Raw genomic sequence first — 25,055 nt, forward strand, 5'->3', positions numbered from 1 at the left:
AGCGTTGTTGTCCTCCAATTTTTTTGGTCACTTAGAGAGGCAATATAACTTTTAGTTTCCGCTAGAATGAGCCCTTTCCCGATGTTCTACGCCCATATTTCTTCTGGCAGAAGATACAAATTCCACATTTTTGCAAATAAGAGCTTGATATCTCTACAGTGTGGTTCTCTAATACATAAAATTTGATGGTGTGATTTTCATTAAGATTATATGAATGTTTAGGGTTGTTTTCTCCTTATTTTGAAAATCAGGCAAATTTTCTCAGGCTCATAACCTTTCATGGGTAAAGACTAAACTTAAAGAAACTTATGCATTTAAAATCAGCGTAAAAATCCAATTCCTTTCATATATCCGTTGGTATCAAAATTCTTTTTTTGGAGTTTCGGTTACTATTGAGCCGGGTCGCTCCTTACTTACAGTTCATTACCACGTTTTGTTTGATAAAAATTAGTTAGAGGTTTTTCATTCAATCATAGGCCTTATCTAAAGACTAGACGACCACAAATGAAATACTTTTTTATAAGCTGATTTGATTTTTTTTTGCTTGAAAATAAAGCTTACTCAGGATGAAATGACCGAAATTGTGTAAACAGTCATTTTGTATTGCAGAGAACTTAGTACAAGGGATCAACAGAAACTTTTTCAGCAAAGAGGATTGATGATTGGGCAACATTCATGTCGAGACCTTGCCCTTAATTGGGTAATAAGGCAATGAAGTCAAGTTAAAAGTTAATTCGTAAAAGTAGAATAGGTAAGGGTAGATGAAGTCTTGATTAATAAGTACGAATTAAAAGTAAAGAAATATAAAGTAACCGAAACAAAAAGAAAATAGGAAAAGGAAATCCTGATAAAAGGAAATTCACTCGAGAAAAAGTGTTGACGCTTTAAGCTTCAACAGGGACAAAAATATTAAGGCGTAGTGCTTCACCTGGCTTGGTAATATTGTAGTCCGAATTATTTCATCCATTCACGCTATCAGACAAAATTAAAATAAAAATTGTAAAAACGCAACGAAATACTTACTAAATTAAATAAGTTCCAATAACCCGCCATACAAGCTATTAAATATCCATAGGATAATACAGCTTATGCATATGAAATAAGAACAGTGACATAAATTTCGGCTTTTCTGGTTAAAGTTTGCAATGTTTGTCTTAACTTTGTGCATTTATAACGTTGGTTCTCTTAAGTGACGGAAAAATAAAGAGTTTCAATGACTCCTTGAAAACAGGAGCATTTTCAAGGATATTGATCACGATGGAAATAATTCTTCTTAAAATAGTTAAGACAATCGATTCAAAGGATAACATCTTCTATTGCTTATTGAACTAAGTTGACTTTTAGAGAGAACCCTGAAGAACTCTTTCGCAGCTTTAACTCTTAGAAATTTTCACAATGTTTAAATGAACATATCATTCAGTATATATATATATATATATATATATATATATATATATATATATATATATATATATATATATATATATATATATATATATATATATATATATATATAATTATATACGCTAAAATCTTTGAAAGAGTACAACCGAATAATGATATACAATTATAATTGTACAATATTAAGGAAATGTTGCCCATTTTTGAAGCTATATTGTTTGGGTTAGAAAATTCGATTCTTATGTTGAGGAAGGTAGAATTTATTTAGTTTTAATTTTTCTTTTTTTTATAGATATATCTAAATTAGTTGGTGATTGTGGGATATTACTGGACTCTGCACAGAATACTCGATTTCAGGCATCGAATACTGACACAGCTTTGGCCGACCTGAGTAGACAAATAGACAATGCAATAAGACAGTGCCCTGGTGCTGACAGAAGTCTTTGTAATAGAATTGACACAACAGGATTTCGAGTTTCAATCTCATTTTCGACAGTAAATAAGTTTGAATCTAGTTTATTGATATTAGTTCCACATATCTGTTGTTTTTTTCAAGCTTTTTATTCTTTCTTGACCCTGGTTTTGTTTCCTTTCTTCAATTTGGTTTGGCTTATTTAATTCCAAGTTCCATTTTGCACTTCTCTACTTTTCAATTTTTCTTTAATTTTTTTTTCTTGTAATAATGAGATTTTGGTGTTCTCTGGTGAAAAATATTAATATTGTCCTATTTTATTTACTGACTGTATATTTTCATTTTTTGTACCTTTTCTGCGTTCAATTGTTAGTTTTGGTATCTTCTTTCTAAAAGATGGTGTATGGGTACCCCTGTCGCTTCATTTTGGATTTAATCTTGGGGCGGCAGTTTCATAATATTGACTAAACATGGGTTTAAAAAAATACTTACTACTACTTTTAGTTCTCTGGAGAACTAATGAAGCTATGCAGATTAGTTGACAGTATTGGCAAAAAAAACTCGTGTTTAAGAATGGATCGGCTCTTGATAATTTTTCATACTTGGAAGAATCAGTAAGAACATTTACATGTTATGATACAACTGCCATGAATACAGACTACTTGCTTGACATTAACTCATTATAAGGTAATAGCTTGATGAAACGACCTTAAACTATCAGTAAAAATATTGGATATTAAAGGGATCCTTAGGCTTCGAATTTATTGAGATCAACAACCCTGCCAGGAGCAGGGCTTTCAAGATTTTGAAGGCTGTCTAATCATATTGACTGTCGAATCATAACTGGCTATCCAAAACAATCCACCCACAAAAAAGGGCTGCTGGTAGAGGGAATAAGGTCAGTCGAGATGAGGCTTTTCTTCCTAATCTTGGCATTCAGGACAGCCAGTGAAGAAATATAGATGTTACGATAATACTCTCCATGGATTCAGGATGTTAAGGGATTATTGATCGCTTAAACTGTTACGCTAAGAAAACAAAATCGATGATCAAGATGGCTGAAAGCTTAGGATATATCTTAACTGATATAATTCCCCGCTAAGAACCGAAAATTTAAATTCATAAGGATTAAATTGTGTTTTTGCTGAAGTTTCTATCGCTACTTTAACCAAAGGAAGCACCTTGACCGTAAAACATAATCCATCCTTTTATAGAGTGGACTGATATCTTATTATAGCCATAGGGAACAATGTATAGCTTTTTGTATACATTTTTTTTTTAAAAGTCTATTAAACGAGCCTAAGGTCTAACATCATACCCTTCAAAACGTCTATAACTTCCATTTTAATCACTAGTTTGTGCAACCAAGTCCACGGGCACCAATTCATGAAAATGTAAGGTTCTATCTCCGGTTATTTTTCTCGAATGAAAATACATAAAGGTATTTCTTAAAATCTAAGGGGACGCCCTGGCTGATTGTAAATTGCCGCAGCCTTTTTCAAAGGGGCTAACTCAATTTCTTTTTTTTTTTTAAATGAAAACATCCAGTTTTTTTAATTCAACCACAAAACTTACCTGAACTTCCGAGGGCTGCAACACTCCTTTACGTATTTCTTTCGTATGCTGATCAAAACTATGACGGGTACAGAATTGTAAGTCACACCCGCCACAGAAATATGCCAATACATTCAATTGCCCTGAACTTAGTAGCTCTTGACACTTGTTTGCTCTGATTAATTTTTGTTTTGTCTTTTTACATTAAATACTCAAAATTCTACACCTGCCTCATAAAAACTCAAAGCTACTGAATTTGGCAGTTAATTTAGCACTTACTCTTCTAAACCTATTTTCTTATATTCTCTCATTATTTAAAGCAAGTGTGGAGTCATATAAAAACGGCTTCAACCCCTCGTATTCCAATTGTTATTGTTAATTGTAATATATTTGCGTGTTCTGCCCAAGAGACATTAAAGTCATACCCGTCAACATAAACTTCAAATTTACTTTTATTCTTGGGATTTTAGACGAGAAAAACAATCAATTTGCCATAAAGGTTACATTTATCATTGGCTTGATCTTTTACCTAAGATAAGACATAAAAAGTTATTTTATTTGAGTTATCGATCCCTTTCACCCGCAAAGGGAATCAACAATTTTGACCAGACTGTTAAAAGTTGTATGCCTTTAAACAGTAAACATTACAAGAATAAGCATAATTCTAACAGAAAATAGTCAAACAATATCAAACTGATTTCTAAAATAATGCCGTTGACCAATCAGACTGAAAATTATTGTCAGTTTTGTGAAGCTAAAGTAATTATCACAGTTTTTTTCCAATCTGTAACACAATTAAATTAAAAAAACAATTTTTTTTTAACTGAAAGTAAGGAGCGACATTAAAACTTAAAACGCACAGAAATTACTTCGTATATGAAAGAGGCTGCTTCCTCATCAACGCCTCGCTCTTTACGCTAAAGTTTGACTCTTTCTCTCAATTCTTCTTTTTAAAACAGTAAAAAACTTTAGCGTAAAGAGCGGGGCGTTGATGAGGAAGCAGCCTCTTTCATATACGAAGTAATTTCTGTGCGTTTTAAGTTTTAATGTCGCTCCTTACTTTCAGTTAAAAAAACTTGTTTTTTTAATTTAATTTCTGAACGTTTTTGAATCAATGCATGTTTTGATTTTGGCTCTCCGCAGAGGAATAATCAAAACGAAATTTGCATTTTTTTTTTTTTGGCTAAATGGCTTTCCAATAATTTTGATCGAATGATTTTGAGAAAAAAAGAGCGGGGGACGAAGCCTAGTTGCCCTCCGATTTTTTGGTTAATTAAAAAGGCAACTAGAACTTTTAATTTTTTACGAATCTTTTTATTGGTAAAAGATTTACGTAACTTATAAATTAGCTTACGTAAAGAACTTTTGTATTCTCATGTTTTTATTACATATATGAGGGGATTCGCCCCATCGTCAGTACCTCGCTCTTTACACTAAAGCTTAAATTTTATCCCAGTTCATTAAGAATGACCCCTGAATCACAAAAGCCGTAGAATAAATAGTTGAAATTCCTAAAAATACTTTAGCGTAAAGAGCAAGGTATTAGAAGGAGGTGAGCCCCTCATATGGGTAATAATTTCTGTTTGTTTTAAGTTTTATTGCTGTTCCTTACTTCCAGCTGAAAAAGCTTTTTCACATTTATTTTTTAATTGTTTTTTTTTTAAATAATTCTAGTAAATCCTGCTCTCCCTTCATGGAAATTTTCTTCTCCCATGACAAATTCTCGATGGAAAATTCCTCCAGCATATCCTCCTCTTCTCAACCCCTCCCCCAACCAAAAAAATCCTCCTAAAAACGCCTGTATACTTCCCAATAACCATTACTATATGTAAGCACAGGTCAAAGTTTGTAACTTGTTGCCCCTCCCACGGGGACTGTGGGGGAGTAAGTCGTCCACAAAGACATAGTTATAAGGTTTTTCGACTACGTTGAATAAAATGGCTATCTCAAAATTTTGATCCGTTGACTTTGGGAAAATAATTAACGTGGGAGGGGGCCTAGGTGCCCTCCAATTTTTTTGGTCACTTAAAAAGGGCACTAGAACTTTTCATTTCCGTTAGAATGAGCCCTCTTGCAACATTCTAGGACAACTGGGTCGATACGATCACCCCTGGGAAAAAGAAAAAAAACAAACAAAAAAACAAAAAACAAATAAACACGCATCCGTGATCTGCCTACTGGCAAAAAATGCAAAATTCCACAATTTTGTAGATAGGAGCTCGAAACGTCTACAGTAGGGTTCTCTGATACGCTGAATCTGATGGTGTGATTTTCGTTAAGATTCTATGACTTTTAGGGGGTGTTTCCCCCTATTTTCTAAAATAACGCAAATTTTCTCAGGCTCGTAACTTTTGATGGGTAAGATTAAACTTGATGAAACTTATATATTTAAAACCAGCATTAAAATGCGATTCTTTTGATGTGGCTATTGGTATCAAACTTCCATTTTTTAGAGTTTTGGTTACTATTGAGCCGGGTCGCTCCTTACTACAGTTCGTTACCACGAACTGTTTGATAAATGTACTTCAACAAATGACATCGGAAGAAGTAAGAGCTGATGTTTCTTAACCAAGAATTTGAGAATTTTAACCTTAAGCTTTCAGAATTTAAAATACTTGCTTTCTGAAGTACAACGTGACAATGGTCTAACCAAATGTTGTCAATATGGCTTGCAGAGTAATAAATATGACTAAGATGTGGCACTAGTGTAGAGGTGTAGCTTTGATGCCCGGGATCAGTGTCAACTTTGGTGCCTGGGAGCAGTGCCAATTTTTGCCCCCCACCTCCAACATGACTATCGAAAAATAAACAGATCATAGTATTTAAAAAAGCCTACTCCCTAAGAGACTGTTCCCAGAGACACCCGTCTGCCATTAACCCCTTGCTAAGTTACTGAATCGGTGTGTCTATGATGTTGACGGTAGGGTTGATAGAGATTTATTAACCCAAGGTCTTGTCATTTATATTTTGTGCTTCTGTAGTGCTAATTGACTCTGAGTTCGACAATACTGAGTCAACAAAGAGCACTGATCACCAGTAAATCTTCAACTTGAATTAACAGAAGTGATTGAAGTCAGGCATAGACACTGCTAACATTTATTTGACCTAAAACGTCATAACTATCTCCTGTGGATTAACTTGGCTGACCCTTTGCAAAATCTACACATTATGATTAATTCCCTTGAAATTGGTATATAAAAAGTCTAAATTTAATTTTTAATAATGATAAAGTCATAGCGTAATTGGTACCTGTTAACACAAATAGCATGACTTCATGAACACGTGTGGTTTTAATAGATTTTAACGTCTAACCCTTATTACTTCTGGGAGAACAGAGCATAAGGCTCACACAAAGTTAGTGGACCTCTTTGGAAGAGTTTTAATTTGGTTTCATGCTAACTCTCTTACCTCAAATATTTCTAAAACTATTTTTATTTTTTTTCTCATATATCTCAGGCTTGTCCTCAACTATCTGAAATTTGTATATCCAAAGACCTTATTAGTAGACCAAAGGATGGCCATGTCCATTTTCTAGGTATCCACCTATTTGAAAATTTGCCTTTTAAACATCATCTTGATTTCATCAAAATGAAGGTATGCAGAGACCTCTTTATTCTAAGAAAAGGCAAACATATTTTTCCTGGACCAATTCTAAGAATGCTATTTCACAGCTTAATTCATTTTTATGTTTCTTATTGTCCAGTCACATGGATGTCTACTTTCACTTCTTTTCTCAAACCGCTTTCGAATACCTACAATAAAAGTATACATCTTATCCAAGGTTCAAATCATTCAACAACACATTCTTTCCTTTGCGACTTTCGCATTTCCTCAGCTCCATGATGATACTCCCAGGTCTCTTAGATCTACGTCTTCTTCTGTATGTCATGAATCAAATTATCCGCTCCGTAGTTCTCTAAATATCGAAATTTCGCATACATCAACAATAATATCCGATTTTAATCCTTTTGCTGCGTGTCACTTTGACATAAAACAACCTTCCCGATTTGGCTCGAGAAGAAAACTCAATTGGCACCATTAAAAGATTTGTAAAAAAAAGTTTGTTTCCCTAATATTAATTTTTCCTTGACACATATAGTGCTATCCTTTTTTTTATTGTAATTTGATAAAGGTTATTTAATGAACTTTCATTAATTGTTTTTTTTCCATTGTCATAAACCAAATACTTTGCATGTTAAGCTTTTAAACGTTTAATGTTATGAGATCTGTTTCATAATCCCCCTACTACAGGCCATGGAGCCTTTGGGGGGATTTGTAGATTGTTTTGTGATTATTGTACTTTTAATGGAAACAAATATGTCAATCTATCTATCTAATCTGGTACTACAGAAGACTTGACTTACTTGAGGCACATCCCATCCGGACTCAGTTGCTGCATTGAGCCTTCTTCTCTTTTCACTGGTCGTTAAGTATGGCTACGGTATTTGGTCCTGTCTGGCACTAGGCAAAGGAGGTAGGAGAGGTTCTGGCCATAGAATTTGTCGTACCATCTCTTGTGAAGTCATCCTAGAGGTTTTGTGCTATATACCCGTCCTTCGAATTTATTTTTTGGAAGTTAACATGATGCAATTTGTTTGATATTACCTAGCCAGTTGAGTTGCTGAGTTCTAACTTGGTCCACGAAAGTGCATGAGTAACAGAGGAGTTTACGGAGGTCTTGATTGAATACTCAGTCAATTTAGCTGATTACTACTATGTAACGAAGGAATCTTGTTATATATGTGGAGATTTGACGATCAGTCTCAGTTTTGATTGACCAACTTTCACTTGCATACATAGCAATGGGGATTATGAGAAAGTTAAAGAGTTGAGCCTTCAGCGATTTAACAGTAATTCGCTTTTCCAGATTGGCCATAGGCTCTTAAAGCTGATGGCTGCCAGGCCAAGTCTACGCCTAAACAATTTCGAACAACTGTTATTAGGGGTTGAAAGACTGCTAATGTAGACGAAAGATTCCCTATTTTCTATTTGCTCTCCTTTTATGATTAGCTATATGGCTCTAGATGCAGAGTCTCTAGAATCCCACATGGCCTTAGTTTTGACTGCGTTGATGACCATTCCAAAGGCTTTGGGCGCTGACACAAGGTCATTTGTTTCTGTTTGGAGGAGATGTTCATGACTGTTGATTTACAAGATGTCGTCTACTTAAGCTAATTTGTCGATAAATTTCCCTCCAATGGATGCGCCATCTATGGTTTTAGCGAGTGATAAAGCTACATTTTGGAACAGATTAAACAGTTGAGGAGATAGAAAGAAGTCCGGGAAAACACCTGCTGACATCTGGAACTTTTTTCTTGATCCCCCAGGCGTCAGAACCTGGCTAACGAAGTTTGAATACATGTCTTTGATCAGGACTACCATGTTTTTGGGACTCCAAAATGCAGAAGTATTTGCCCAAACCCGTATCAAATAGAAGGCCTGTTTAAGGGGTTATAAAAATCAAGAGCAGCTCTTCCGTGATCTCTATATATTTCTTCATCAGTTGCTGGGTGGAGAATATTTCATATATGGTAGATCAATCTCTTCTGAAGCCGGCATAACATTCCTCTTAAGTGAAGTCTCTTAAGGGTTTGATTTGGTCAACCTGGATTTCTGTAAAGATCCTGACCGGTTTTCTTGTCAGGCTAATTGGTCTTTTAGTTGTTAAAATTGTTTTTTCTCCCATTTTATAAAGAGAGACAATCGTGTCTTTGGCCTAGGATCCGGGTATTACAAAAGAGGATGATTGAAATAGTGTTAGCCTAGGTGAAATGGTAATTAGATGAAAGTCTAATTATTCCCCACTGTTATCTAGCACTACTGCGTCTTTGATCTTTTGTCAGGTTAAAATACTCCTGTATGAAAACAATTGTTCTAAGCTACCACATTTTCGAATTTCAAATATTTATGCCTTATATTTGTACTCTAATTGCCTGATCATGATTCCACTTGTGAATTTGTAAGTTGAATATTGCTCAGCTCTGAAAACCGTACGCAGAGTCATATTATAGGTGGTCTGCTTAGACCTTAGCTCCTCCTCTACCACCAGAGATACCCAGAAAAAAGCCACAATGGTGGTGTAGTGTAGCCATGCTTACGATGAGTTAATCGACTTGTGCAACTATAATCAAACAGTTTGTGGTAGCGAACTGTAAGCAAGGAGTGACCCGGCTCAATAGTAACCGAAACTCTAAGAAATGGAATTTTCATCCTATTACATAATCAAAAGAGGTGAATCTTTATGGTGTTTTAAATATATAAATTTCATTAAGTTTAATTTTACCTATCAAAGGTTACGAGCCTGAGAAAATAGGCCTGATTTTTGAAAAAAGGGGAATGACTCCCTGAAAGACTTATAATCTTAATGAAAATCAAACAATCAGATTCAGCGTATCAGAGAACCCTACAATAGAGGTTTTAAGCTCCTATCTGCAAAAATGTGGAATTTTATATTTTTTGCCAAAAGAAATATCACGGATTCTTGTTTATTGTTTTTTTCCAGGGAAATCGAATCGAACCAGTGGGCCTAAAACATCTGGAGGGGGTTCACTGTAACGAAAATTAAAAGTTCTAGTGCCTTTTTTAAGTGACAAAAAAATTGAGGTCAACTTGGCCCCCTCCCGCGCATCTTTTCTCCCAAAATCGTCCGATTAAAATTATGAGATTGCTATTTTGTTCAGCGTAGTTGAAAGGTCTAATACCTAAGTTTTTGTAGATAATATGATCCCCTCCCCACAGCCCCTGGGGATAGGTCTTTAAGTTATAAAATTTATCCATTGTTTACCTATAGTATTTGTTATTGGAAAGTATGCATACAATTTTTCTGATGGGGAGGGGAACTTTGCACGGAGAAAATTTTCCGTGGAGAGGGAAGTTTTCAGGGGGTCAAATTTTAAGGGAAAATTGTCTACTTGGGAAATTTGCCATAATTTCTATACAAAGTTTCTTTACATGTCTTGCTTTCTCCCTACCGACTCAATTTTATGCGAGGAGGTATTAAGGGTAATTGTCCGGGGTAAATTTTCACCAGGATCGAATTATCCAGAAGATATTTCCGTGGCGAAAGCGGATTTTTCCATGGAGGTTAAGCCAGATTTCCTGGCGTTATTAAAAAAAGATAAAAAATTAAATAAAAAACAAGTTTTTTCAACTGAAATTAAGGAGCAAAATTAAAACTTAAAGCGGACGGAAATTATTAAATATATGAGGGCGGTTGTCCCCTTCTCAACACCTCGTTCTTTACGCTAAAGTTTTTATGTTGTCACAATCAGAGGCAACGTTATAGCGTTGCCTATAGTAAGGGCGATATGGCTCCAATATTTTTTTTTCCAGAGAGTCACTTAATATGAAAGGACTCGTCGTATAAACTTTAAAGGAGACTCGTTCGATTGGAAATTGAGAGTTCTAGTGCCTTTTAAGGGTCAAAAGTGATCGGAGGGTGACTAGCCCCCCCCCACGCCTTTTTCCCCAAATACATCCAATAAAAATTTGAGGTAGTCATTTTGTTAAAATATTTCAAAGATTATATAAAAATCCAGGGTCAACACAACCCCTTCAGGGCCCGTGGGCAGGCGTTAACAGTTTTGCCCTGGGGGCAAATATGCTCCTTATAGAAGGGTTGCTCGAATAAACCTCTGAGAGGGCTCATTTGATTGTAAATTGAAAGTTCTAGCTCGCTTTTTATGAGTCAAAAATACCAGTGGGCAACTACCCCCCCACGCCCTTTTTTCGCCAAATGCATCAGAAAAAAATTTGAGATGGCCATTTTGTTAAAAGCACCTCAAAGGTCAGATAAAAAAGGCTCCAGTGTCGACAAAACCACCCAGGGTCCGGGAGCAGGCGTTGTAAGTTATGCCTTGGGGCAGATATGGTTCTTATAGAAAGGAAGCTCGTACAAAATACAGAGAAGGCTTATTTGATTTGAAGTTGAAAGTTATAGTTTACTTTTTAAGAGTCAAAAGTAATCGTAGTCTAGCCCCTCCCCCCCCAGACCCCCTTTATCCCCTAAATGCATCAGATAAAAATTTTAAGATAGCTATTTAAAAAAAAAAAAAAAACAGTTGAAAGGTCAGATAACAAAAACTCCGGTGTCGACAGAGCCCCCTAGGGCCCGGGGACAGTTGTTGTAAGTTATGTTCATGGGGTAAATATGGTTTTTACGGAAGGGATACTCGAGTAAAATTCAGAGAGGGATCGTTTGATTGGAAATTGATAGTTGTCGTTCAGTTTTTAACAGTCAAAAGTGGTCAGAGGGCAGCCGTTTTCTCTTTTTCCCCAAATGTATCTGATAAAAATTTAGAGATAGCCATTTTTAAAAATAGTTCGAAGGTGAGATAACAAAACATCCAGTGTTGATATAACCTCTCCCCCCAGGGTCTGGGGACAGGCATTGTAAGTAATGTCCTGGGGTCATATATAGTTCTTATGGATGGGATGCTTGTATAAACTTCAGAGAGTATAAACTGCTATTAATTACTTGCATAAACACATTTGTTTGGAATGTGAAAGTTCTAGTTAACTTTTTAAGAGTCAAAAGGGGTCTGAGGGCAACTAGCCCTCCCCACGCCCTTTTTCCTTAAATGTATCAGATGAAAGTTTTGAGATAGCCGTTTTGTTAAAACTTCTTTGAAAAACATTTCTTTGAAAAACTCCTTTTACGGAAAGTTTTTGTTAATTAGCTTTTTAGAAACGACTCATGAAACACAAGGGTCGTTTTATTAGAACAATCAGTAACTTTTTAAAAGTGCCAAAGAACTTTAGTATGACAAGCGAGGTATTAAGGAGGGAGAACCCCCCTCATATACATAATAATTTCGGTTCGATTTAAGTTTTAATGTTGCTCCTTAATTTCAGTTGAAAAAAACTTGTTTTTTAATTTAATAGGGCTTAAGAATGAATTGCATGAAGATGTCCAACTATTTTGACATACACGTATATTTTTATAAGAAAATCTTCTTTTCATTTTACAGTACGCCCTGGAAAGAGCTGTGTCTTCTTTAAGTGATTTGGCGAAGGGCTATGAAATTTTGGACCTCGACATAAAAATGCAAACAGAGTTCACCAATATTCCATCGCAAGTCCATGCGGCGACTTCAGACATGCGAGCAAGTAAGATTATTTTTGTTACCAACCAGTTTAGGGGGTATACCATGCAACTAGCTAGAGGGTAGGGGGTAGGTGGTAATATTAAATTTATTTGTTCCAATGGGAAGGTTTTTGCTTGAATCGTTAGATTTTTCTCTCAGTTGCTATGAATCTATAGTAACTGAAAAAATATTCAAACTGATTATATAATAAATACACATACTTTTCAGAGCAGTAAGTCTGGAGATTTTTGGCAGTGGTGGTCCTAGGCCTGGGCAGAGGGGGGCAGCTGCCTCCGCCGACAGTTTTATGTTTACTTTTGACATTAAATTCTTTTTATTTCATATTTTTTCATATTTTGCGATTTATTTTGCAAAAAATGGTAACAAACTTAAGGAACCTAGGGTAATGAGCTTTAAAGCATGTTAAGCAGTTTCAATGAGGATTTTAGGCTAGGTATGTGCTCTTAAGTTCAATTCACATGCCTAATAAGCTAGAAACCAGTCAGAGGCGGCCTCACTGGTGCACGGGGTCTGACGTCGGGATCTTAATGTAGTGGGAGCAATAGCAAAGTAGTCTCTAGCAGAAATTTGTGTACTAAAAAAACGCCAACGAAAAAAAAATGTGTGCACTAGGCTCTTTGTTTCATGTGTGACATATGTTAAATAGAAGTTACATGAATAGCAAGTCATTTATTGATATACATAAAAAAATGCTTTTGTTTAGGGTTATGATGGAATCTTAATACTTATTCTTAACACATTGAGATAGAAATTTCACACATAAATGTGTAAAAACATTGCTTTGATAAATCCTATTAACGGCTAACAATTTTAACAGTTGTTTATCATTCAGGGTAGAAATACTTATGCCTTAGGCTTATCCTCACAGAAAATAATTTTCTCGCAAATACTTCTGTACAACATTGGACGTTGTGTACGTCATTTTTTAGTATTTTTACATAACAAAGTCAGTTTCTTAAATTCGAGGGGCTTTTTGATCTTTCCCCTGTTTGCAATTTTGGTGCACAAAAGCTTATTTAAAGTTGTTTTTTTCTTTCCAAGATCCTTAAGCTGCTCGGACACATATGTAAATCTAATTAAATCCCAAGCCTTTCAAAATCCTAGTTAACCTTAAAATCTAAATTAATAGTGTCTAAATTCTAGTCCTACTTTAGGTCAATGTTAAGTTTAATCCTTCTTGAACTTACTATGTTGCCAAGTGTCAAAATAAAGATGATGAGGGGAAAACAGAGTTAGTAGGTATGTTTTTAATTTTTAAACTTGATTGTACACGCCAGGCTTTTTTTCAAGAGCATCATTAATTACCAATGAAAGTTATTTAGACAGTATATAATTTATATGCTTCAGCACGGCATGTATTAACATATTTACACATGTTATTTCTAATATTACATTCAATTAGACCCCTCGTTCTCCTTAAAAATTGCCAAATCCTTTTGTGAGCTCTACTATTTATGGTAAAAAAAAAGAAAAATGAACTTTATATGTTTTAAAATTAAGTTTCATTTCACAGATATCAAATCCATTTTAAGGAGCTATCGTACGTCGTTGATTGATTCAGTGCGTGAGTTTGAAGATCTCTTCGATAACATTCAGTCTAAAATGTCAAGAGTAGGAGCGACCAGCACTGCCATCTTTGTCAAAGTTAGAAAATACAACGATATACAATTTTTTGTAGGTCTTGGTAAGTAAGAATTTGGTTGGTTTTAGCCTAATTATATTTTACCATACGCATAATTTAATTGTGTATATGCAACTCAGCCTCGGTCTAGCTCGACTTACTAAACTCAACCCTCTTCCAACTCAGTTTCCGTTCAATTTCATCTCCGTTTAAGTCAACCCCATATAAATCAACCCACATTCAACTCCCACTTTTTGGATTCATTCCTCGCGCAAATTTATCTTTATTCAACACTTCATTTACCTCACCCTGTTAAACTTAACCCATTTAAATCGACCCTCGTTTACTCAACCCCGTTTAACTCAACCCCTGTTTAAATCAACCTCCGATCAACTCAATACCAACGGAACACATCCCCATTTACCCCAATCCTCATGTAGTGATTAAACTAAGGCTAACTAGAAGCTCAAAATGTGCTTGTAGCTTATTAATTAGTTTTTTATATTGTATTTCAATTTCATAAACTTCAGGTTATATCCGATGTTTCAATAATTTTACAGGGCATAAACTTAAAGGAAAATCAAACTTTTTAATGTTTTTGTGCTAAAGGTTTTGCGGTAAAAGTAATTAGCTAGCTGAATGACCAGTTAAATCACGCTTTTATGGAGTGGGGGATATAAAACCCTGGTTCTAATTACCTAGGATGGCTACCTGTTTCAATGTCATTATTATGTTCCAATGACCCTGTAGTGCTATAGAGAAAAAAAGGATGAAAAAATAGACACTTCTCTTGATTGAATTGTGTTTCGACCATGGACATAAGAAATTTGTCCTGTTTTAAATATACCCGGTTAATGTCTTTATTGATACGGTTAATCTTTATACCCGGTTAATGTTCCATTGATACGGTAGTGCTAGAGAGAAAAAAAAGAAAGAAAAAGTGGACACTTCGGGGATTGAACTGTGTTTGGGCCTTGGACATAAGAAATATTTCGTGTTTTACATATATATTTGTATGTCATTGCCCATTTTATATTTCCTGTAGCCTATATAATATTTGCCTGCTATGTAAATACTCGCCTTTCTTAAATATTCTAATTTACAGTACAAAAAGATAAATTATCGAGTTTTTGGAAGGTTGTTGGAGAAATACTATTGGATTAAAGCAGCATGAAAAAATAGAAAAACAAATTAATAAAGATAATTTCATTCGAGATAACTCTTATCAATTTCGACAAAATGGACTGAGTTACATTTTCTAGCTACATTGTTGATTTACGAAGGTTTAATTAAATTGGGTTTGAGTTGAATTGGGGTTGAATTTAATAGATGTTGCCTTGCATAGAGATGAGTTAAAAAGGTTTGATTTGGTTGGGAGTCGAGTTAAATGTGGTTGAGCTAAATAAGGGCTGATTCTTAGGGGAAATTTCAACTAGTGAATAAAACAAAAAGACAAAGTAGGTATTTCGACGAAGATATCCCCTAAACTATTCCCAGTGCTATTGAAAAAAAATGAGCTTTTGAAGTAACCTGTAAAGAAAGAAGAAATAATTAAAGAAAATGAAACTGCAATTGAAATCTTACTCAAAATTTGCATTGGACATGAATTCTTCCTGATAAGTAATTCAGCATGTCTAATAAACTAATTTGTAATAAGACGACTAGTTAATCCTGGTTTTGTCTGTTCTTAATTTTTTTTTTCATTCTTTGTATTTTTTGCGCTATGTATAGCCAGTGTAGCCCCAATATTTTCATGATAGTAGTAAGGAATTGTAGACAATGTATAATACAGATAATAGTAAAAAGCAAAATTTTTCGTTCAATGAAATGGCAAACAGTTCTTGGAAACGGCTGTTTCATCAAGAGATAGGGTGATTTTAAGCTTCATTCCATCCATATCAAAATCAAACAGCTCGTGGTAACGAACTGTAGTAAGGAGCGACCCGGCTCAATAGTAAACGAAACTCTAAAAAACAGATTTTTGATGCTAAAAGATACATCAAGAGAATCGAATTTTTATTCGATTTAAAGTCCCGCTCTTTACGGTAAATTTTTTTATTGTTGTAAGAAGTAGAACTGTGACTAAGAGTCAAACTTTATAGCCGACTGTTCACATTTTGACCATGCATATTAATCTGAATCTTGGCTGGACGATCATTTGGGTATCAAACAGTTCGTGGTAACGAACTGTAGTAAGGAGTGACCCGGCTCAATAGTAACCCAAACTCTAAAAAATGGAATTTTGATACCAATAGCTACATCAAAAAAATCACATTTTAATGCTGATTTTAAATATATAAGTTTAATCAAGTTGACAAAATTTGCCTTATTTTAGAAAACAGGGGAAACACCCCTTAAAAGTCGTAGAATCTTAACGAAAATCACACTATCAAATTCAGCGTATCAGAACTCTATAGCAAAAATTTGAAGCTCCTATCTACAAAAATGTGGAATTTCGTATTTTTTGCCAGAAGACAGATCACGGATGCGTGTTTATTTGTTGTTGTTTTTTTTCCAGGGGTCATCGTATCGACCAAGTGGTCCTAGAATTTTGCAAGAGGGCTCATTCTAACGGAAATGAAAAGTTCTAATGCCCTTTTCAAGTGACCAAAAAATTGGAGGGCACCTAGGCCCCCTCCCACGCTCATTTTTTCACAAAGTCAACGGATCAAAATTTTGAGATTGCCATTTTGTTCCGCATAGTCGAAAACCTTAATAACTATATCTTTGGGGATGACTTACTAGGCTATGTGGGAGGATCTTTCCTTGAAGGAATATGTCGTGGGAGAAGAGAAATTCAATGAAAAGGGGGCGGGATTTTCTAGCATTACTATAAAAAAAAACAATGAAAAAATAAACACGAAAAAGTTTTTTCAATTGAAAGTAAGGAGTAGCATTAAGACTTAAAACGAACAGAGATTATTACGCATATGAGGTGTTCTAAAAATACTTTACCATAAAGAGCGAGGTATTTAGGAGGAGATAAATACCTCGCTCTTTATGCTAAAGTATTTTTAGTAATTTCAACTATTTATTCTACGGCTTTTCTGATTCAGGGATCATTCTTAAAGAATTGGGACAAAACTTAAGATTTAGTGTAAAGAGCGAGGTATTAACGTGGGGACAAACCCCCTCATATGCATAATAAAAAAATAAAAATATAAAAGTTTGTTACGTAAGTTAATTCTTAAGTTACGTATATTTTTTACTAATAAAAATGTTCGTTAAAAATTAAAAGTTCTAGTTGCCTTTTTAAGTAACCGAAACATTGGAGGGCAACTAGGCCTCCTTCCCCATCCCTTATTTCTCAAAATCGTCTGATCAAAACTAAGAGAAATCTATTTAGCCAAAAAAAAAGAATTAATATGCAAATTTCATTTTAATAATTTATGTGCGGAGAACCAAAATCAAACATGCATTAATTCAAAAACGTTCAGAAATTAAATAAAAAAAACTAGTTTTTTTTTTAGCTGAAAGTAAGGAGCGACATTAAAATTTAAAACGAACAAAAATTACTCCGTATATGAAATGGGTTGTCACCTCCGCAATCCCTCACTCTTTACGCTAAAGTTTGGCTCTTTGCCACAATTCTACTTTTTAAAACAATTAAAAACTTAAGCGTAAAGAGCGATGCGTTGAGGAGGGGACAATCCATTTCATATACGGAGTAATTTTTGTTCGTTTCAAATTTTAATGTCGCTCCTTACTTTCAGTTAAAAAAACTAGTTTTTTTATTTAATTCTATCAAATACCACACCAGATAATTAGCCGCCTTAATAATTTCATTTTGTTTGCATAGGTGTCAAATGAATTTTCTCAGAATGTTCTGCTTCTGACCATCTCTGTTTTTTTCTGTCTGTCTCTCGCTTCTACTGTTTTCTTTTTTTTCTCCCCCACCCCTCAAGAAAAAAAATCGCTCCAACATGACCTCAGAAACAAGTCTTTGCTTGATTTTTATTTTTACAGGTATTAGTGCCAGTCTTCTTTTCATGTGGGCGTTCCTTTTGGTTTCTCTGTGCTGTGGATGCTGGAAAGGCAATAGTAAAGAAGCATTTGAGACGAGTTGCAGCACAAGGGCCGGAGGAAACTGTCTCCTAATGTGAGCACTGTTCAACAGGATTAATGTTTGTGATTTTTTTTTTTGTCACAAATCTTCAGAAACTAAGCTTCAAAAATAGTGTAACTAGGTGTAAAATGACCTTTCTAAACTATTTGTAATCTATACAATTTCTTACATTAATCTTTTCAGAGTGAGTCAGATGAACTGATTTATTCATTCAATTTGATTCTGGCTGTATTCCCCCCGCCCGTTTTCTGATTCTGTTGGACTGTATTCTATTTTTATTCTTAATTCGTTAACTATGCACTGTTGAGAAGGAAACACTACACAATTCTGAAAGTATGTTTTTATAGTTCCTAAAAGTGTTTCAAGTTACAAGTGACGACTCTAACAAAGGTCGAGTTTTCGGTACTCAGGTCAAACCTTTTTTAAGTCTAGGCTCAAATTAGCACCTTGCGATGTTCAAGACTTAAAGAAATCAAAAGTAGGTTTTAGTTGGCCAGTCCTGGTATCCTTCGAAAACCAAGAAATTAATGCAATGATAGTATCCCCTCTACATAAGGGAGAAAGGCCAGGAAAAATACCCAATAAAAATAAATATTTATACTTGTAATTACAATTTTAATGTTTTGGGGAAGAGGTGTGGGCGTTGGAGGTACTGCAACAGCGTAGATTTGTCTCCTATTTTATTCTACATACGATATTGACGTATATTTTCTCGAAGCAACTGTTTAAGTAAGAAATGATCCATTCGATATTATGTATATCGATATTATGATCCATTCGATATTCGATATACGTGGAGGCATATCATTTTCATCCTTTGATTTATTTTCTTCTAAGCAGACTTATGCATCCCTGTCTTTTGATTACTTTAAACTTAATATGTAATAGTATTTTCAAGCTCCTGCTCAAAATACTAGACTAAATGTGAACCAGGTACGTTAAACTAACTTTTGCTTTACTGGTGAGCAAAAATTTTCATACTTATGAATGCCAAGATAGTAGAGTTTGGGAGCTGCTATGAGCCGCTGAGGCACTGCATTTATGGAGAATAGTAATACCATTGTGCTTGAAAACACGTCCTTGTCTGTGATTTAGCTGTTTGCTAAAACCACTCTAAAAGGTCAGTTTCTCACTCTTAAACTCTCAAAGGTCATGTCCAAGTCATTTAAATTTAACAAAATAAGACGTTGACAATAACTCTCATTCTAACTTGTTTATTTGCTTTCATTTCCAAAAAGTATTCTAATAGCTCCAGTGCATGGGTCATTCGGTGCAAGGCTAATGAACAATTAGTTACAAGTCGCTAGGTACCCAATTAAAAATGTTCCAGTTAGAATACCCTAAGTAATCGTTGAGCAAAAACATTAGCTACGCATCAGATTTTCGATTACTTATAAATTCCAGCTATATAGCGACCTGAAATACGTTCATTTAGTTTTTAGGGGATGTCAAAACCCCGGAACTAAAAAGTGTAGGACCAACTGCGCCATAAGATACTTTTAAAAACTGAAAATGAAGAAAAAAGGAAGCCTGTGGTTAAAAAGTTTTAAGAAGCCTTTTGCTATATAATGCAGAATATGATAAAATGAGAGGGCTAGGGGTCTGTTGTGCATAGCCCTGTGCTACTGAGAACAAAATTCACAATCATCTCTATTTGGATTACCGTTTCAAAAAGTAATAGATAAAGAGACATTTAAAGGTGTCCCCCAATTAATTCTGAAGATTATTTATAAATAAATACATTTGTTTAATTACTTGTTGAAAGATTCTAACCTGAAAGGTCTGTGCATTTGAAAAATTCAGTAGAGTTCAAAGAATATATTTTGTTTCTTTTAAATCTTGTTTTATCTTCTTTTGTTGTCGCTCCTTACTTGCAGTTGAAAAAACTTGTTTTTTTATTTAATTTCTGAACGTTTTTTAATTAATGCATGTTTGGATTTTTGTTAATAGATAGAAGAGACATTTAAAGGTGTCCACCAGTTAAATCTGAAGATTATTTATAAAGAAATGCACTTGTTTAATTACTTGTTTACTCGCGATTAACTGAAGTCACAGTGCACGTTCAAAAAAAGACGAGTGTTGTAAATTTAAATTGAATGAACGGCTGAAAGGTCTTTGCATTTGAAAAATTCAGAAAAGTTCAAAGAATATAAATTTCTTTTAAATCTTGCTTTATTTATTCATTTTTTGTACAGTTTTTGTTAATGGTATTTTCGTCAGTTGGTGATATTTGTCAATAGAAGCATCTGTGAGTCCGTAATGAGCTATTACCTCATCCATCAATTGTATACCTATAGTCTATTTCTTTTAACTGACAATATACATTTTGCCAACATACAGAGCTAAGGCTATTCTTTTAAATCTTGCTATATTTATTCTTTTTTGTGCAGTTTTTGTTAATGATATTTTCGTCAGTTGGTGATATTTGTCAATAGAAGCACCTGTGAGTCCGTAATGAGCTATTATCTCACCCATGAATTGAGTACCTATAGTCTATTTCTTTTAACTGCCAACACACATTTTTCTTTTCCTGTGCTAAGTATAAATCACAGGAGAAGGTGGAACAGAAATCTTTGGACAGAATTTTCAAAAGAAACCTCACTTGAACTTGGCAAAATGTCACCTTATGGTAACGCAACAATTCCCTTTTGTTCAATTCAAACCCTAAACTCAAAAATTTGGGAGCTCTAAAATGGGCTTTTGATGTCTTCATAGAAAAACGAGGCTCCTGTGTTTTTCTTACTTGAAATTCTTCACCTAAACGTCCCCATAACGTTTTCATTCAACATTTCATAATTAAATCACTAAAACGAAACCTCAAATTACAGTAATTCATAATTTTGTTTAAATAAAGAAACAAACTGTAAGTAATTAATTCTACCAAAATAAAAATAAAGCCTAAAGTAATTATTTGTATTATAGATCTGTCTTCTTCATTGCAATCTTATCATGTCCTTTGTGGTTGGCTGTTTCCAGTTTGCTGATTATTGGAGCTCACGGACAGGGACTTGTTTGTCAAACTCTATATGAAGAAGGATTCACTACACTTGGAAGGATTGCAGATGACCATAATGACTTCGGTCCCGGTGGTTTCTTTGGCAGTGTCATCTTTGATAATGACTCTTTAAAAGTCCCTCTTTCAGACGTTTTAAGGTAAGTCGGGCAATGCATTTTTAATAAGATGTGCATTCTTCTTAGTATAGGAGACTGATGAGAATAAAAACTGGCCCCAGCTTCAAAAGAAAATATAACCAATTCCAACTAGTTTTGGTTATTTTTAGTTTGGTTCTTTGGTGTAGTTTGGTTATTTTAGTTTTGGTTTCTAGTTTGGGTATTTGAATAACAAAAGGAATGTAAAGAAAGTGGAGAAAGCATTAAATATGAACTAAGGAGATGTGACCCATTGATAAAATTGCTGAGGATCTGGAAGATGCAGCTAGACGGCATAGTAGTAAAATATTTTACTGGCATGTTAATAAATTGAGAAAGGGAAGTCAATCCGGACTGGTCCCAGTTAAAGATAAAAGTTGGGCCACAATTAGTGATAAGGAAAGAGTTAAAGAAAGATGGGCGGAACATTTTGAGAATGCGCTAAACCAAGATACAGTTGCAGGAAAATATATAGATGAAAATGAAAAAGTTTGTGATACCTTGGATGTGAAGGAAGATTTGTTTAGTGAGGAAGAATTAGCGCCAGTACTAAAAGGATTAAAAAATAATATGTCACCAGGTGCTGATAGTGTGATAAATGAGTTTCTTAAATATGGTGGCTCTGAGGTTAGAAATAAGCTACTGAAGATTGTGAACATGGTTTTTGAAAAAGGGGGAAGTACCTAATGATTTTAGGAAAGCCTTAATTAAACCACTGCATAAGAAAGGTGACAAGAGTGAGTGTCGTAATTATCGAGGCATTAGTCTAGTCTTTGTAGGTAACAAATTACTTAGCAATAAGATACTTTTTAGACTGAGAGATACTGTAGACAAAGTTTTAAGGGAAGAACAGTCGGTTTTAGAAAAGGTAGAGGATGTGTCGACCAAATTTTCACTCTTAGGTTAATAGTTGAGAAGTCTCTTCGTTGTCAAACACCTTTGGTCCTCAGTTTTATCGATTATGAGCAAGCGTTCGATTCTGCTGGTAGAAAAGCGTTATCAAAGGTCTTATCCTTATATGATATGCCAGACAAATACATTAAAGTGATTTTTGCTATGTACGAGAATAATACTGCTGCGACTAAGCTAGGAAATGAGGTTAGCAACTGGTTGTGTATTAAATCAGGAGTTAAGCAGGGTTGAGTTCTATCCCCCTTTATATGGATCATTTTGCTGGACTTCATCTCAAGGAGCACAGGAAAGGCAATTGGAGACTACGGAATCAAATGGGAAGGGAAATGTCTCCTGGACTTAGATTATGCTGATGATTTGAGCATATTAGATGAAACTGTGTTCAAAATGAATGAAATTTTAGAAGTTTTGCGATTTCAGGGTGCTAGAATAGGTTTGAAAATTAAAGTTAAGAAGACTAAGTCGCTAAGGCTAGGAATAAGTGAAGATAAAAGGGTGAAGTTGGGTAACCAAAAGATTGATCAGGTGGACAGCTTTACTCACTGAGTGTCAAGCCTCAGGCGGCTTGGTGCTGCAGTGAGTTATTAGCAGTAGTAGTAATAGTTTGGTTATTTTGCTGCTTTTTATCCAACCGTTAACTAGGCCTACTGCATGCTTGCCAGTACTGCATGTTGGCAAGGGATTCGACCCCCAACCAAAATTCTTGTAAATTCGTGTCACTTCCACATACTTTTCTTCGACATACCTGTTTTTTGGGGTACTTTAAATAAAGGAGAGGTCTAAGCAGAACTAACCATTGGTCCAACCAGATTAAAGTGGAATAGCTTACTGAACCTTCCAATATCAACCAAAGCCCGTCCAAGCCTACTTTGTGCATACTGGGTTTTGACAAAAAAAACTTAAAAACCAAAAAAACTATCTGAATAGTTGTCACTTACGGAGAAACTTGAGATTTAAATTAATAACATTACGGAGCAGTTACATCAAATTTCTAATTTACTTTGAGGTTTTTCAGGTTTGCGAATAGTTCGTGGTAACAAATTGCAAGTAACAGCCTGAAACTCTAAAAAACAGAATTTTGAACAAGTTTTTATTAACTGAAAGTACGAAGCAGCCTTAAAGCTCAAAATGAACAAGAATTATTCCACATATGAAAGGTTGCTCCCTCTTCAATACCTTGCTCTTTACGCTAAAGCTTTTAGCAGTTAAAAAAAAAACCTTCTATTCTAAATAAACTGCGTTTCAGTAACCGTTCTTAAAAAATTGGGACAAACAGTCAAACTTTAGCGTAAAGAGTAAGGTATGAGGAGGGGGAAACCCTTCATATAGTGAAAGGGTTTCCCCCTCTTCATATGAGGGGGAAACCCTTCAACGAATCTTGTATATTCGTTTTAAGTTTTGATGTGGCTCCTTACTTTCAGTTAAAAAAAAAAATTTGTGCAGGTAAACCCCTCCCTCCCATCCTCACTGGAAACTCCCAGTGAAAATTTCTTCAAACGTAACGTACACCCTTTTTCCTTGTCAAGTTCCATCCTCGTTGAAAGCCCCCCCCCCTCCCCGTAATATTTCTTGCGGAGGATTCAGCCTGAAAAATTATGCTCAGCATGCTTTCATTTTAAAAGACTTTAATCTCTAATCGATTTCTTGAACAGTCTGAAGTTGCCTTCTTCTGTGAATTTTTTTTGTGAAGTCTAAACACACAGAAAATAGCCCCAGGATATTTCCCCTGGAATATCTCCACAAGTGAAATTGAGTTGACCAAGAGAATGTGAGACAATAGAATTTCGTATAGGAATTCAGCCAGCCCCCCCCCCCCACTTTCACTGGAAATTCACCCTCTTCCAAGAAATATCCCTCCCCAAGAAAAATTCTCCCAAAGGAAATCCAACCCAGACACATAATACCCCTCCCCTAAAATGTATGTATATTCCCCAATAACAAATACTAATAATGCAAATAGCATAACTTACAGGCATCTCCCTACGAGCTGGGGGGCGGGTTTTTACCCCCTAAAGACATAGTAATTTGGTCTTTTAAGTATACTGAAGAAAATAGCTATTCCTAAACTTTGATCAGATAACTGGAAATAAATGGGCGTTTCAGGATGCCAGTCACCCTCTAATATTTTTTTCACTTAAAAAGGTGATTGAAACTTTTAATTGCTGTTCTGATGCGCCCTCTCCCAATCTTCTAGGGCAATTATTTCAATACTATCAACCCCGGGGGAAAAACAACAAAAAACAAATGAACACGCATCCGTGATCTGTCTTCTGGCAAAAATAGCAAAATTCCACATTTTTTTATAGGAGCCTCTGGTAAACTGAATTTGATAGTTTTATTTTTATCAATATATCTCGAGTTTTGGGTGATGTGTCACCCCTATCTCAAAAATCGGGCAAATTTTCTCAGGCTCTTAAATTTTGATGGGCAACATTAAACTTGATAAATCTTATACAATTGGATTCAGCATAATAAGCTGATTCTTTTCATATAGGCTATCTATTGATATCAAATTTTCATTTTTATAGTTTCGGTTACTATTGAGCCGAATCGCTCCATACTTACAGATCGTTAATACGAAATGCTTGATTTTAAATATATGAAAACATTAATTTTAACGTCTTCTACAAAAGGCACCAGCTTGAGAACATCAACATGATTTCCAAAAATGGGGAAAACACCCCCAAAGAGGGAAGAAAAAGTAAAGAGTACACCAATCGTACTCATGGTGTTAAATTAATTTTTAGCACCCATACTTACCGCTTAAACTGGAGTCCAGATTATCGAGTGGTAACCATACTACTAATGATTAACATTAATAGTATCTTGTCA

At 34.9% G+C, this 25,055-nt stretch overlaps 1 protein-coding gene across 1 annotated transcript in view; it reads left to right on the forward strand.

Moving 5' to 3' along the window:
- LOC136036403 (prominin-1-A-like) overlaps positions 1-25,055 on the forward strand; it is a 106,113-nt gene that overhangs the window by 40,104 nt on the left and 40,954 nt on the right. Inside the window, exons 6-10 of the mRNA XM_065718610.1 lie at positions 1,694-1,896; positions 12,337-12,475; positions 13,988-14,158; positions 18,062-18,194; positions 21,084-21,314. Coding sequence (XP_065574682.1) covers positions 1,694-1,896; positions 12,337-12,475; positions 13,988-14,158; positions 18,062-18,194; positions 21,084-21,314 — 877 coding nt within the window. The remainder of the gene's footprint in view (positions 1-1,693; positions 1,897-12,336; positions 12,476-13,987; positions 14,159-18,061; positions 18,195-21,083; positions 21,315-25,055) is intronic.

Source organism: Artemia franciscana, chromosome 15 (assembly GCF_032884065.1).
Source record: "Artemia franciscana chromosome 15, ASM3288406v1, whole genome shotgun sequence".
NCBI classification, from domain to species: domain Eukaryota; kingdom Metazoa; phylum Arthropoda; class Branchiopoda; order Anostraca; family Artemiidae; genus Artemia; species Artemia franciscana.